The sequence below is a fragment of the Pavona decussata genome, unplaced genomic scaffold (assembly GCF_977016875.1).
Source record: "Pavona decussata unplaced genomic scaffold, jaPavDecu1.1 SCAFFOLD_175, whole genome shotgun sequence".
Classification (NCBI taxonomy): domain Eukaryota; kingdom Metazoa; phylum Cnidaria; class Anthozoa; order Scleractinia; family Agariciidae; genus Pavona; species Pavona decussata.
In genome coordinates, this window is record NW_028145586.1 from 1,623,283 (window position 1) to 1,635,832 (window position 12,550).

The following is a 12,550-nucleotide window of genomic DNA, read 5'->3' on the forward strand; positions in this document are numbered from 1 at the left end:
AAACCCCTTCTGGCGGCTGGTCTATCGGAGGATAGGCTGATAGATTCTACGACAAATGAACAGTTGGCCGAGAAGCGATTAATTTCCTCGTGTTCTTATTGGATAAATATCAGACGATACAGTCAACCGCTTTGATAACAGTCTCCCATATATTTTTACGAGAAAAACAAAGAAAAAACTTCTCAGTTTAAACTCTCAGTTGTTAAAAACCAACGCAGTTTAATAAAATCTAGTAAACTAGTTAGCTTGCATTTGTTTTGCTGAAATCACGCCGTGGTCATCACTGGTCTTTTGCCTTTTCCACAATGAAACGTGCCCCTTGCAGAAAGGAATTGGAGGGTCATATCAGCCATTACATAGCAAATGTCTTGGTTGCTTTTAATAAAACAATTATTCTACTTTAGCTTGATGGGTATGAAGTGATTACGGTCAAATCAATGCTATTCCCTTCATTAACTATATATAATCTCATTCCAACGCGCGCTAGTGGAATAATTGTTTAAAAGTGACCATCCAATAACAGCTTTTGACCAGGACTCAGTCCTGTTAAAGACGGTGCCTACTTTTGTTACTGCGCATACGTTCTTTGCATCTCGAGATAATTGGGTTTCCTATTGGCGATGCCTACCAATATAGGGATATTTTTGTGCCGTTTAAACCTGTGCAGAGAAAGCAGTTCTTAGCAAGTGTTCATGCTATTTAAAAAAGAAAATTGGGGGTAACCATGCATTTTTCAGAGATAATAAAGCTTCAATTTCATAGCAAAAAAATCAGTCATCTGTAAAAATTGCGTGGTTACCCCCAATTTTCTTTTTGGACTCCAATAGTCCTTGCTAAGATGTGCTTTTTCCGCATAGTCATAAACTGCGCAAAAATACCTCTGTATTTGTAGGCACCGTCCTTAAATAAAAATTTTATGCTCTAGTTTATAAGCTGAGTCGTTGGTTGGACACGGACAGAAAAACAATCTCAATAAAGAATTCCAAAACTAATTCATCAATAATCATTGTTACAGGCTTCTACCAATGTTTCTTGTTCTCATTTTCTGTATGACCGTGTAATAACAATGGGTAACGGCCTTACTATCGGAGCTATCTACGGTGGCCAATTTACCTTTAGTTATCAACTCTGTTGTTAAACCAAACATTCATTTCTTCTCTCCACCGACGTAGCACCACAGTTTCTTTAGAAACCCCAGTCCTTTCTGTGGTGCGGTTTGTTATGCTGTGCGTAGGTGGTTATAAGTTTTGGATCTGTGGATTACGTTCTCTGAAGTGTAGTGATTCTTAATATCTGTTGATTTCTTAACAGCTCAGCTCTGATGGTGAAGACATCAAGACTGTAATCATGAGATTTTTTCAGCTGGCCAATCACGCCGCATTATTGGCGCCCACTGTTAAACAAACACTGGACCAACAAGAAAAGGTAGGTTCCAGCTGTCAAACAAAAAAAGGCGGTTTACAATTGATTTAAAAAATACTGTTCTTTGAACTTATCGTAGCAATATAAAATACGAATGGCTCTGCTGTTATCATTAATTCATCGAGTTTCTTTGATTATTTTTTTTCCTCAGGCTAAAGATCTCTGTTTACACGTGTTTGCCAGATATCCCGAGTTTTCAGGTTGCACGGAGATGTCGTCTTTTGAATTGCTGTCTGATCCAAAGTACTGTGGCAAAATGAAAGTACTAGAAAAACTAATGGGAATGTTTCACGAGGAACGCAGCAAAGTACTTCTATTTTCACGATCAACACAGGTTTGCATATCAAAGCGAATATATAAAGCATTTGGGGTTGAAGGCTAGCTGTTTAATTTATTGCAGCGTATAAAATTTGAAGAGTGTTCGGATAATTGCAGATTAGATATGATATGGGACGAAAAGAGTTAATTTTGCGGGAAGCTGGGTAATGCTGATGGATATTTAAGTATCAATTTTATTTTTTTTCCAGTTTTTTGAAGAGAAAATAATTAAAGATTGGAAATATTGTGGGAGCAGGGATTGCACAGTGGTGAGAGCACTTGCCTCCCACCGTTGTGGGCTGGGCTTAATTCCCGGAGTTGACGTCATATGTGGGCTTAGTTTGTTGTTAGTTCTCAGTCCCTGCTCCGAGGGTTTTTCTCCGGGTTCTCCTGTTTTCCACCCTCCGCCAAAACCAACATTTCCAAATTCAAATTCGACCTGGAAACAGTGAACGGAGAGCCACTCTGTGGGTGTGCCACTGAAATTACCATTTACTTATTTGATATTTTAAATTTTATTACGTTCGACGTAGAAAGGACGCTCTCCTATTACAGAGTGGAGTCGAGATTGTATGGGACAACGTTAATAGGTGGGTTCCATTGCCGCCGTGTTGGTGGACAACACAAAAGAAAATTTGCTCATATAATTTGCATATAATTTGCAATTTGAACCCCCCTGCAGATTTTGTAGGGGCGGATAACATCATCACTAACTTAATTGGCAAAGGAGAGAGAGACTGGGATTGAGATCATCGAACGCACTTCCTAATCTTTGATTATTACTAGTGTTATTTTATATCGTATTGTAACACCTTCTAAACAAGCCCTGTAGTAAAGTGGACGAAACGTTGCCATCTACATTTAAGTAACGCAATCGTGAGAAGAGCGATTAACTTAGCTATCAGTATCATTGACCTTTTTTCCAGCTTCTCAATATTCTAGAAGAATTTGTGATCAGTAAAGGACTGGTGTATAGCCGGTTGGACGGACGAACCAAACCTGCTGACAGAACACGCCTTGTGCGAGACTTCAACCTCGACCCCAGTATCTCTCTTTGTTTGATTTCAACTAAGGCGGGAGGTCTGGGACTAAACTTTACTGGAGCCAATGTGGTGATCATATTTGACCCAAACTGGAATCCATCCAGCGATTACAAGCCCACGACAGGTGAGTGAGACGATTGATGTGAACAGTGATAAAATTACCTTAAAATGTTCATGCCCAAAGTGTGTCTCGCCTGCCCAAACCTGCTTTTGTTTTCTAATTTGATCATTTTGTCCCCGGTTGTTCAAAGAGCAGATAACTCTATCGGGCGGATAAATCACTATCCAGTGGATAAAATGTTCTCCAACCAACACATTTTATGCCTTGGATAGCCACTTATACGCTGGATAAAGTTAGGAAGTGGTGTTACACATGCGCAGTTTTGTACGCAGCTTGTCTCATATCAGAGTTGCGTTAAAAGTTAAACGAAAACTTTAATGTAAGGTGATTATTGTCAAAACATGTGTTTTTTTTATATAAAACTAGTTATAGTTAAGCATTTTATTGTAGTAATCATCGAAAAAATGTTTTATCTAATATGGCTTTGAATTTTTTTCAGAGCGTATCGTACCGGCCAAAGACGGGACGTTCGAGTGTATCGCTTGATATCCTCAGGAACAATTGAAGAAATGATTTACCTCAGACAAGTTTACAAACAGGTTAACTGATGTCCCGTTGCTTACCTCGTAATCCCTTTTCTTAATATTCTTTAAGACTATCTTTGCTATATTTAGGAAATGATGCTTCTCCATTTGATCAATCCCATATAAATAAATTCTGTATTACTCAGAATATATCAGTCTCGCTGAATTTCTATTATGGTGAGATTTCAATTTCCCTTGGTTTTCTCACAGCAACTGGCCAACATTGCCTATTAAAGAAGTAACGAAAGAAGGTATTTCACTGAAGTGGAAGGAGACAAGAATAGAAAAGGCGAGCTTTTTGGACTTGAAAATTGGTTCTTCTACCGCGCGGAAGGTGCCAGCCTGTGCAAGGACATCGTCAAGAGAACACAGAAACTAGAGGCGGGGTATAGAGTCACAAACTACGAAATTGTGCACGAGAAGAAGCGAGAAGACTGCTTAAAGAACGAGGCAAGGGACCTGGTGAGGGGTGGGGACGGCGATGGTCAACGTGTTGTTGATGCTTTACGTGAACGGAGAACAGTAACGTAACTGAGCAGCTTTGGCATTTTCCATTGGTTTATAGCCTGGCCACTACCTTAAACAATGATGTCACGATACAATACATGGATGATAACGTCACAATATCGATTTTGGAATCGAAAAAAATGCCAAAATGAATTATCGGCAGATGTCGTGCTGGTATCGGATTGATTTGGAAAAACTGGTATCGGCCCACCCTCACCAATTATTGTTCTTGTAAAGAGAAATTGTTTGCTGATCATCCTAATTTTTTGTCATATAACCTGCGACCTCAGCGTAAACGAGAACGAAGAGAAAGACCCATATAAGCTGGAAGGACTTTCATCACAGTTTATCGATGATGACGAGCATGCATGCTCTCTCCAACCCCAGCAGTGTCGTTGATAAGCTTGGAAAATATTTGAACGACACGAGTAATCATATGAAAGGGGTAGGAATTGATCACCGGTTGGCCAGTCGAATTCGGAAAATCGCTTACCATTATGCAACGGTTACACCAACCGGATTTTTCCTACAAATGGTAAGCGCCCTATATTTACTAACTGAAATATGTCGATGAAATACAAAACCGTCCATGGCAGAGGAAATAAGCTTAAAGCACCGTCAGTGTGACTCGAGTTTGACCAAAGTTTGAGACCTTAAGGGCGGTTTACACGGTACGACTTTGTCGCGTGCGACAAGCTTACGACAGACCTACGACACGAATTGTTTCGTTTAAGGTTACCCGATACCTTCAGAGGTGTCTCGCATTTAAGCGATGTAGCGCGTCCAGTTTTAACTGTAGATACCTAAACCCCTATATCAAATTAAAGCTTATAGAGCTGACTATCAAACCATACCAAGAATTTTGAAATAAAATGAATTGTCGAATTTTTCACGACCTCTAATTGCGAGCGTCCGAATCACCTTTTTAAAGCTACAAGTCAAAGTAAATTTTGTTTTTTGCTAATTTAATTTGCTCCTCAGTTTCCGGACCCAAAGCGCTAAAAAAAACGTGTCTGCGTTTTGTTATATTCAATCGCAGTGAAAAGTTATAGAGCATTTTCGAAATTGGATGGAAAAAATGTGGAGTAATCGTACAAAAATCGCTCTCGGAGAAAAAATATTTCGAAAGAAAAAATTCCCGGACACATCTTTGTTGTTTATATGTTAAGTTAGCTACTGTCCAAATTTGAAGGCAAACGAACAAATTCCTTTTGAGTTTTAGCTCTTTGAAGTGGCTCCTCCAAGTGAAAAAAATTTATTCGAGAAAACAGCGCTAAAAATTCGGCAATTCATTTTATTTCAAAATTCTTGGTTTAGTTGGATAGCCAGTTCTATAACCTTTAATCTGATATAAGGGTTTAGGTATCTTCAGTTTAAACCGAACGCGCTACATCGCTTGGACGCGAGACACCTCTGAAGACACTTCTAAAGGTACTGGGTAACTTTAAATCAAACCTAAAACTTAGGCAATGTTGAATGACGAGAGTTGTGAGCGATTTTTTGCATGGCGCGAGGAGCACGCGCTCTAGAAATCGCTTGCGACAGTCGTAAGCAAAAGTTGTACCGTCGAAATCGGCCTTAACACTTCTTTAGTTTTTACAGTTTTTTTAGAAACTGTAATGAAGAAGAGCCTGTGGAGAGTAAACCCTCATGTCACATGGTATATGAAGATTACTTTGGTTGGTGTTGAAGTATGTTTATGTCAAGATTTTATTCTACTAATACGATACTAAAGTGAATTTAGCAAACTAGTACAATAAGAAAGACCGAGTCTTTCTGTTGTTGGTTCTTTCCAATTAATAATCCTTTCTATAAAATTATTGGTTATGTGAATAAGTCTTAATCCCCATCATGGTATTTGTTTTCATGAGCCAAAGGTTTGAGGTTTGTTGCCATAATATTGCTATAACAATGTTCAAAACTACTGTCACTGACTGCTTAACAAGAAACTTTATTTACCACATTTGGTATTATTAAAAAAATCGTCTTTATAGTCAAGCTAAAGAAACTACAAGAAACACACCTAAGAAATTTTAATACATATTCAAACCCATTATCATTTAGAAAACGACTGAAAAGGTAGAATTATGGAGAACTAAATGAAAGCCGCACAGCTCAAGGAAATATAATCCCTTTTGTGTTTCTGTGTTACATATGAGAATGCCACAATTGTATCTTACACTTGGATCTAAGTCAGTTAATCTGATTCAGTTTTCAACTGAGTCAGTCAATCGCTTACACAGAGTAGCTTCTATTCATGATTAACAAAACTATTATAAGCTTGGCATAAACATTGCATTTCCATCTGTGCCGTAGGTTTTTTGGGAAAACTCATTCTAGGCAAGAAGGCAAGCGCTACCTAATAACTGTCATTTAATTGATGGCACTTAAGAATTATATCCAGGTTAGGGAGACTTGCTCACAGAAATCACATCACATCATTCATAAGTAAAAAGTGTCTACTTTTTTGTCAGTAAATATTTTTTTTCTTTGTTTCTTTGGTTTGGTCATTACGTTTTATCGTCACTGTTTATATTATGCCATAGCACTTCAAATTTCCTAGTGTGTGGTAACCTTTATTGCCAGCGCCAGTATCCCCAAACCTGAGCTGTTTAACTGGAAGACGTGTCTTGTCAGTGAGGAGACCGCTGTCTTCACGCCATACATTGTCTTCCTTATCACAGTTACAACCATAACGAGAGTTTGCACATGACTTGGTCATCCCGCATGCGCACTTACCACTAACAGATGCTCCACCCCAGTACCTCATCTTGGTAGAATCACGTGACACCCACCATCCATATGGATTGTTGTTGAAAAGTAAAATCGAACCATAACACTCGTACTTGATGAACTGTTCACAGTGTGAAGAGACTCTGGTGAGACTCGCCAGTTGAGACAAATTCGCTCCTGTGTATCGAATATCACGTGAGTAGCTACCTCGATAGCCATAACCAATCACGTACGTTCTGCTTTCACTGTCGTGACTGATGACTGTCACGCCAACTCCATTCTTGTCACTCATGTCGCAGCGCACTGTAAATGGTGCTAGACCTCCTGAGCCATCTGGATCAATGACGTAATTTCCGCTTACACTGCTGACGTATTTCCTTATCACAGAACAGGAAGTAACAACTGGAGAATTGATTTTGACTTTAACTTCTACTGTTGTCAGTGCGTTAGTCGCTTTACAGGTGTAATATCCCTCGTGAGATTTCTTAATGTTTTGAAGAACCAGTGTTCCATTCAATAGAACGTTTGAGTCTACAGGAAGTGAAGACTTGCCATCCTTTGTCCAGGTGATTGTAGGTCTCAGGTCACTCTCGGCCACACACGGCAGACGGAAAGTTGAACCAATCACAGGAGTCACGTCTCGAGGAGGGCGGAATTTGAACCGCAGACGAGAAAATATCGTGATTTGAGCCAATGCTGTTGTTGATCCTAAAATATTCTCTGCCTTACAGATGTATGTTCCCCAGTCCTTCTTTGCCGCTTTGTAGATCGTCAGGTTTCCTTTCTTGACTTCCGTTCTATGTTTTGGCAAATCACCAACTGCCTTGGACCATGCGATACTAGGCTGCGGCTGACCAGTAGCAGTGCAGGCGATAGTGACATTTTTTCCCCACTGTGCCCTCACTTCTTGTGATGACAACAAAATCTGTGGAGCGACTGTCAAAAGAAAATGCACATAAAAACGTTGGACGCTGAATGAAGTACATGTATAGAGTGTTATCACATGACGTCACAACGGCTATGTTGGTTTCCCAAACTAAACTTCTGAGAATTGAATTCTATTTTTATGCAAAAACTTTCTTTTGTTTCGGTAAAACAATATGGCCAGTAGTCACGTGAATGAAAACGCTATATAATCAGATTCTTGATAAGTTGAAGGCGTGCAAACGCATGCGGAGTGAGAAAATTGCTACGAAAAACGAAAAATATTCGGTTAATCTAACGCAATAAGATCACTCGCATTTTAATTAGTGAACCTGTTGTCATTGTAATTCTATTGTAAATTAATGGCGGTGAAAAACCAGATCCTAAAGAAACCGTGCTTGGGAAGAGAGTGCGCCCTTGACGGAAATGACTGAGACGAGACAAAAGCCTACTGAACAACTTACAATAAACAGTTAGTTTAGCTGTGGCGTTGACGCTTCCCAACAAGTTTTCAGCTCTGCAGCTGTAAACTCCGTCGTCTTCAGATCTAACATCCTTCACAATCAGAGCGCCACTGGGCTCAATCATGTGACGTCCAGCCGGAAGTGAAGAATTCAGCTTCGACCACGTGACCTTAGGAGGTGGATTACCATCTGCTGTACATTTCAAGATGACTGTTTGACTTTCATTGGCTCTCGTTCCAACTGGACGCTGCACCAGAGAAGGAGCTGAGATGGACTGGCCGGGCTCACCTTTGGCGCCTTTCATCCCCGGTGGGCCTCTTGGTCCCGCTGGACCAGGTTCACCCGGCACTCCGAGATCACCTTTTATCCCCACTGGTCCTTGAGGTCCTACTGGACCATGTTTACCAGGAGGGCCCGGTCTCCCCCGTCGTCCTATGTTACCCTTTGGTCCTGGGCGGCAGAGCGTTTCATCTCTGGCACAGATTTGGTTTTGCAGCAGACGAAGCTCTTGTTTGATCAGCAGTTTCACTTCAAAAGCTGTTTGGACGGGTTGCTGTGAATCATCAGGTAAAGCGCGTTTTTGTCTTGTCTTCCAGATGGCTTTATCACCTTGAAAATATAAAAATTAATATTAAAAGGTGTAAGCGAACTTATGATAAGGAAAGAGATAAAGAATGATAAATGTTTACTGTCGTGGCTGAGAGCCACGACAGTAAGGTTCCTTTTTGAGGTAGATCGTGAAAGCTTCAATTTTGACGTTCAAATTTTGCATAACTGTCTAAGGGAAACTGAGTTTAAAGACAGACAAGAATGCCGATACATTATAAAATTGAAATGTTTTGAAAATGCCAACGACAGAAGCCAAACTTACCTCTTGTTTCCCGCCAATGACCTTGTGAATGGCTGCCTTTATCATCTTGCCATCTTCCGTAATTCTGCTGTACTTTACGAAGGATTTGTGTCTCTAACTGATCACATGTTGTTACTGAGTGTGATATCAGTCGATGATGTTCTTTTATTCTGAGTTCCACGTGAATAAGTGCGATACAACACACAACAGACAACAGCAAGCCAGACATGGAACACAAGCAGCGGAATCTGTCTGTACTCTTCTCTTCTTGATCTTGTGTTTTCATTGTAGTTGCGACTGCCCCGGAAAACTTCGAAATTCAAATATTGTTGAGGGACTTTTCAGTCTTCTTTGCTGGCCTGCAGACCAATTCACTGTAGTGTAGTTCGTGCTTAGGATATGTTAGTCCTTTCCTTTCGTGCGAGGTTCACTGATTAACTTCTAAGAATCCACAATATATATCAGATCGTGTTTCTGCTTGTTCTGTAGATTCACTGCCACAGGAAGTATATCATTTTACTGAGGTCAAACGAGTTCACTAAGAAAGAGAACAACTGTTGGATAACGCTTTTGTCACGTCACTGTAAAATATCTGTTGAAATACAAAGGTAATTTGTCATTTGTGAACGATTATATATATCCCATTCAGTAGTTTGAAGGGTTAAAGACCCTTGCGGTATTTCCCTTTACCGTACTCAAATTCGCAATTAGCCAATCAGAAGCTTAGTCTACTGTCCTGATATATCGATATCCTACGATATCAAGTCACTGGGCTGATATCGCACGATGTGTTTGTGTCAGATCGGAGAAAGAAGAAGTCTTTCTCTGTAGCAAGACAGCCACGGGTATTAAAACATGAAGGAACTTCTTCGTAATGTTTTAATACAGCTTTTAATTACACGGAATGCCCGCAGGGCATGACGTGTCTAGGTTTCGGTCGGGTATCTTTTTTTTCATCGGTGTCATAAATGTGCACATTAATTTATGCATTAAACTCTGTCCTCCCCTAGTAAGGATATATTGTTCTGATTGTCTTCAACAGAAGCGGCCCAATCAAAATCTATTTTGCAGGCACATATCACGAGAGAGGGGACCCACTCATCACTTCTGTGTGACGTCAAATCATCATTTGATTTATTCATTAAAACTAGATTAAATTCTTCTCTCTCCCAGAAGGGATCTATTGTTTTGATTGTCTTGAACAAAAGCGGCCGAATCAAACTCCATTATCTGCGCGTATATCACGAGGGAGGGGACCCACTCATCTCTACTTGTGTGACGTCAAAGCAAATCATCATTTGGAAAAGTTGTTTTCGTTCAATGGCGGCCACATGTCTGAATTTAAGACTCCGGATCTGCCGTTTTCAGAGAGAAAACCAACCTTTTTCAAGCAGTAAATCGAAATAATAACTTCTAGGTAGTACTCGACAGTTGAAACGGCGGAAACTGGGAGAGTTCACAGCAAAGAAAATCCGCTTCAAAAAACAGATCGAATGATCAACGCGAGGGATTAGAGCTAGAGGAGGCCAGACCAGTTCAGCGGGGTCACGACGTTATTGCATAGTTATTTCTGGTATGATTCCTAGTAACACAACGATAAGTATCACGCAATATATCTGAATAAAACCATTCAGACAATTATTTCAAAGGCCAAGGGAGGATATTTTTTAAATATCTGCGAAACATACAATGGGGAATAATTGGGGCTACATTAAGCATTCCGTGTAATGCCATTAGAGGGGCATCTTGTTGGTAAATGTTATTGGTTAAATTTTATGTATGAGCCTATGATAGGATTTTGAGTAAGCCGGAGCCGTGCCACCAGTAGAACTGGCGGAGGAGGCAGAACCCGTACGAAAGTACGGAACAGACAGACAAACGGAAGGAAGAATGAACACAATGCTGGAACCACATAGAACACTGAATCACTAACTTAATAACCAGACAAGATGCCCCGATGGCACAAGGCAAAGTGAACAGACACAACCGAATATCCGCACGACCGCACGACCGAAGGAACATCGCCAATTGCCAATTTCACGGTTGTTTTGCCGAATTGGGGGCTTCTGTTTGTTCTTGAAATACTTATTAATCATTAAAGGCTGTAAATTAAATTAATGAAAAATTGCAGAAAGAAGAAACTTACTTTTGAAAGACTTAAGTGCGCTAAGCATAGTTAACTTTTTTGTCAGATATTTGTGTCACATTAAAGAAAGAAGTTTTTACTCAACTGTTTCTGATCTCGCAATTTGATTGGCTAATTTTCCGTTGTCGATAAGAGTCTAGACAACGCTGCTCGCGTCAATCAGCGCGCGGAAATTTTGACAGTTATTGTAAAAAATTTCTTTGACGTTGATATTGTGGTAAAAAACAAATCGAATGTGGTTTGGCGTTGTTTGTACTCTTATCGACAGCGATACTCGTCATCACAGTGGTCAAAATTTTTTGTGGACTCACTCGCACAACATTTTGACCACTGTGATGACGAATATCGTTGTCGATAAGAGTACAGACAACGCCAAACCACATTCGATTTGTTAACTTTCTCAGTAGCATGACATCCATAGGTATTAAGACATGAAGGAACTTCTTCGGAATGCTTTAATAGAGCTTTTAATTGGTTAAATTTTATTGTTTATAACAGTTTATGCCCATGTATAGCAAGAAGAACTGGGCATACGGAGGAACAACCGAACAAACCAGAAACGCAAACGAACGAACAAACGGAATCACGAGCGAACTAACATCCGAGCGAGCGAGCGAATAGCAAAATGACCGAGTTAACGATCTAACCGTCCACCTAGCGCTCGCCGGCGAAAACGAACGAACGAGAAACCAAGTGAACGAACTCGCGAACCTAGATGAACAGCTGAACGACCGAGTGGACAGCTCTTTTGTTTGCAGTTCTGTGCGTTTATAGGAATCGATTTTCTGATATTCTAGTGCAAACTTAAAACCGCTTATCTTTTCGGAACGAGAGAGAAGCGACAAGCTTTCGTTCTTATTACTTAATGTTAAATAATTATTAAAAATTCTTACGCACGTATTTTAGTGAGCTCACCAAAAAGATAATTAACAAACAGGATAGAGTGACAAAAGCAAAATAAAGCTCCGTCTGCTCAGAAGGTCTGTCAATCTCGTCAGGGGCACAGTGAACAGACCCGGTAGAGAGTTCAAAAAACGCCAAACAACGAAAACCACGAAGGAATATGTAAACGTCTCAGCGAGGGAGAAAATTATGAATAAACTCAGGGTGAATCTCTCTACCACACGTTTCAAACTGTATACGGCACCACAGCTTGCTTTCAAGTAAAGTAACGTTACCGTACGATAAACTGAAAAGAAGTTTTACCAGTAAAACAGAAACCTCGTAATTTAAATTTTAGCTTGTGTTTTCCGGTCGTGAAAAGAATAGAAAGTTTCCCGCGAAAACTAAACTGGAGGGTGCTCGCCAACTGTGCGATGTTTGCCGAGAAGTGTCATTTTCTCGTTTTCAAATGCATTTAATAATTTTGCAGAGAAGGGTTGCATATATTTTGCTACCACGATTTGCCATTTTGCCCGCTGAACTAAGCTCAAAGTAAAATCATTTTTCATTCATCACTTTTTACGCCGTTTGTTAACTCGTATTATTCTCCTCGCTG

General features: G+C 40.1%; 3 protein-coding genes across 4 annotated transcripts in view; 1 reads left to right on the forward strand and 2 right to left on the reverse strand.

Annotated features, from left to right (window-relative positions):
- The window catches only part of LOC146463576 (uncharacterized), a 139,013-nt gene that overhangs the window by 4,853 nt on the left and 121,610 nt on the right, over positions 1-12,550 (reverse strand). The gene's annotated exons all lie outside the window — the stretch shown is intronic.
- LOC146463578 (DNA excision repair protein ERCC-6-like 2) lies at positions 1,427-3,959 on the forward strand. Its single transcript, XM_085084392.1, has 3 exons — positions 1,427-1,756; positions 2,667-2,907; positions 3,694-3,959. Exons 1-3 carry the CDS (start codon positions 1,517-1,519, stop codon positions 3,957-3,959), a joined length of 747 nt encoding a protein of 248 aa, XP_084940518.1. The 5' UTR covers positions 1,427-1,516.
- On the reverse strand, positions 6,176-9,336 carry LOC146463579 (uncharacterized). 2 transcript variants are annotated; one of them, XM_085084139.1, is made up of 3 exons: positions 8,961-9,336; positions 8,057-8,665; positions 6,176-7,604 (listed from the first exon to the last, which is right to left on the reverse strand). In XM_085084139.1, the coding sequence occupies exons 1-3, from the start codon at positions 9,190-9,192 to the stop codon at positions 6,466-6,468; spliced, it is 1,980 nt and encodes a 659-aa protein (XP_084940265.1). In that variant the 5' UTR covers positions 9,193-9,336; the 3' UTR covers positions 6,176-6,465. The 2 variants fall into 2 exon arrangements, with proteins under 2 accessions (XP_084940265.1, XP_084940264.1); XM_085084138.1 differs by having other exon boundaries at positions 8,928-9,336.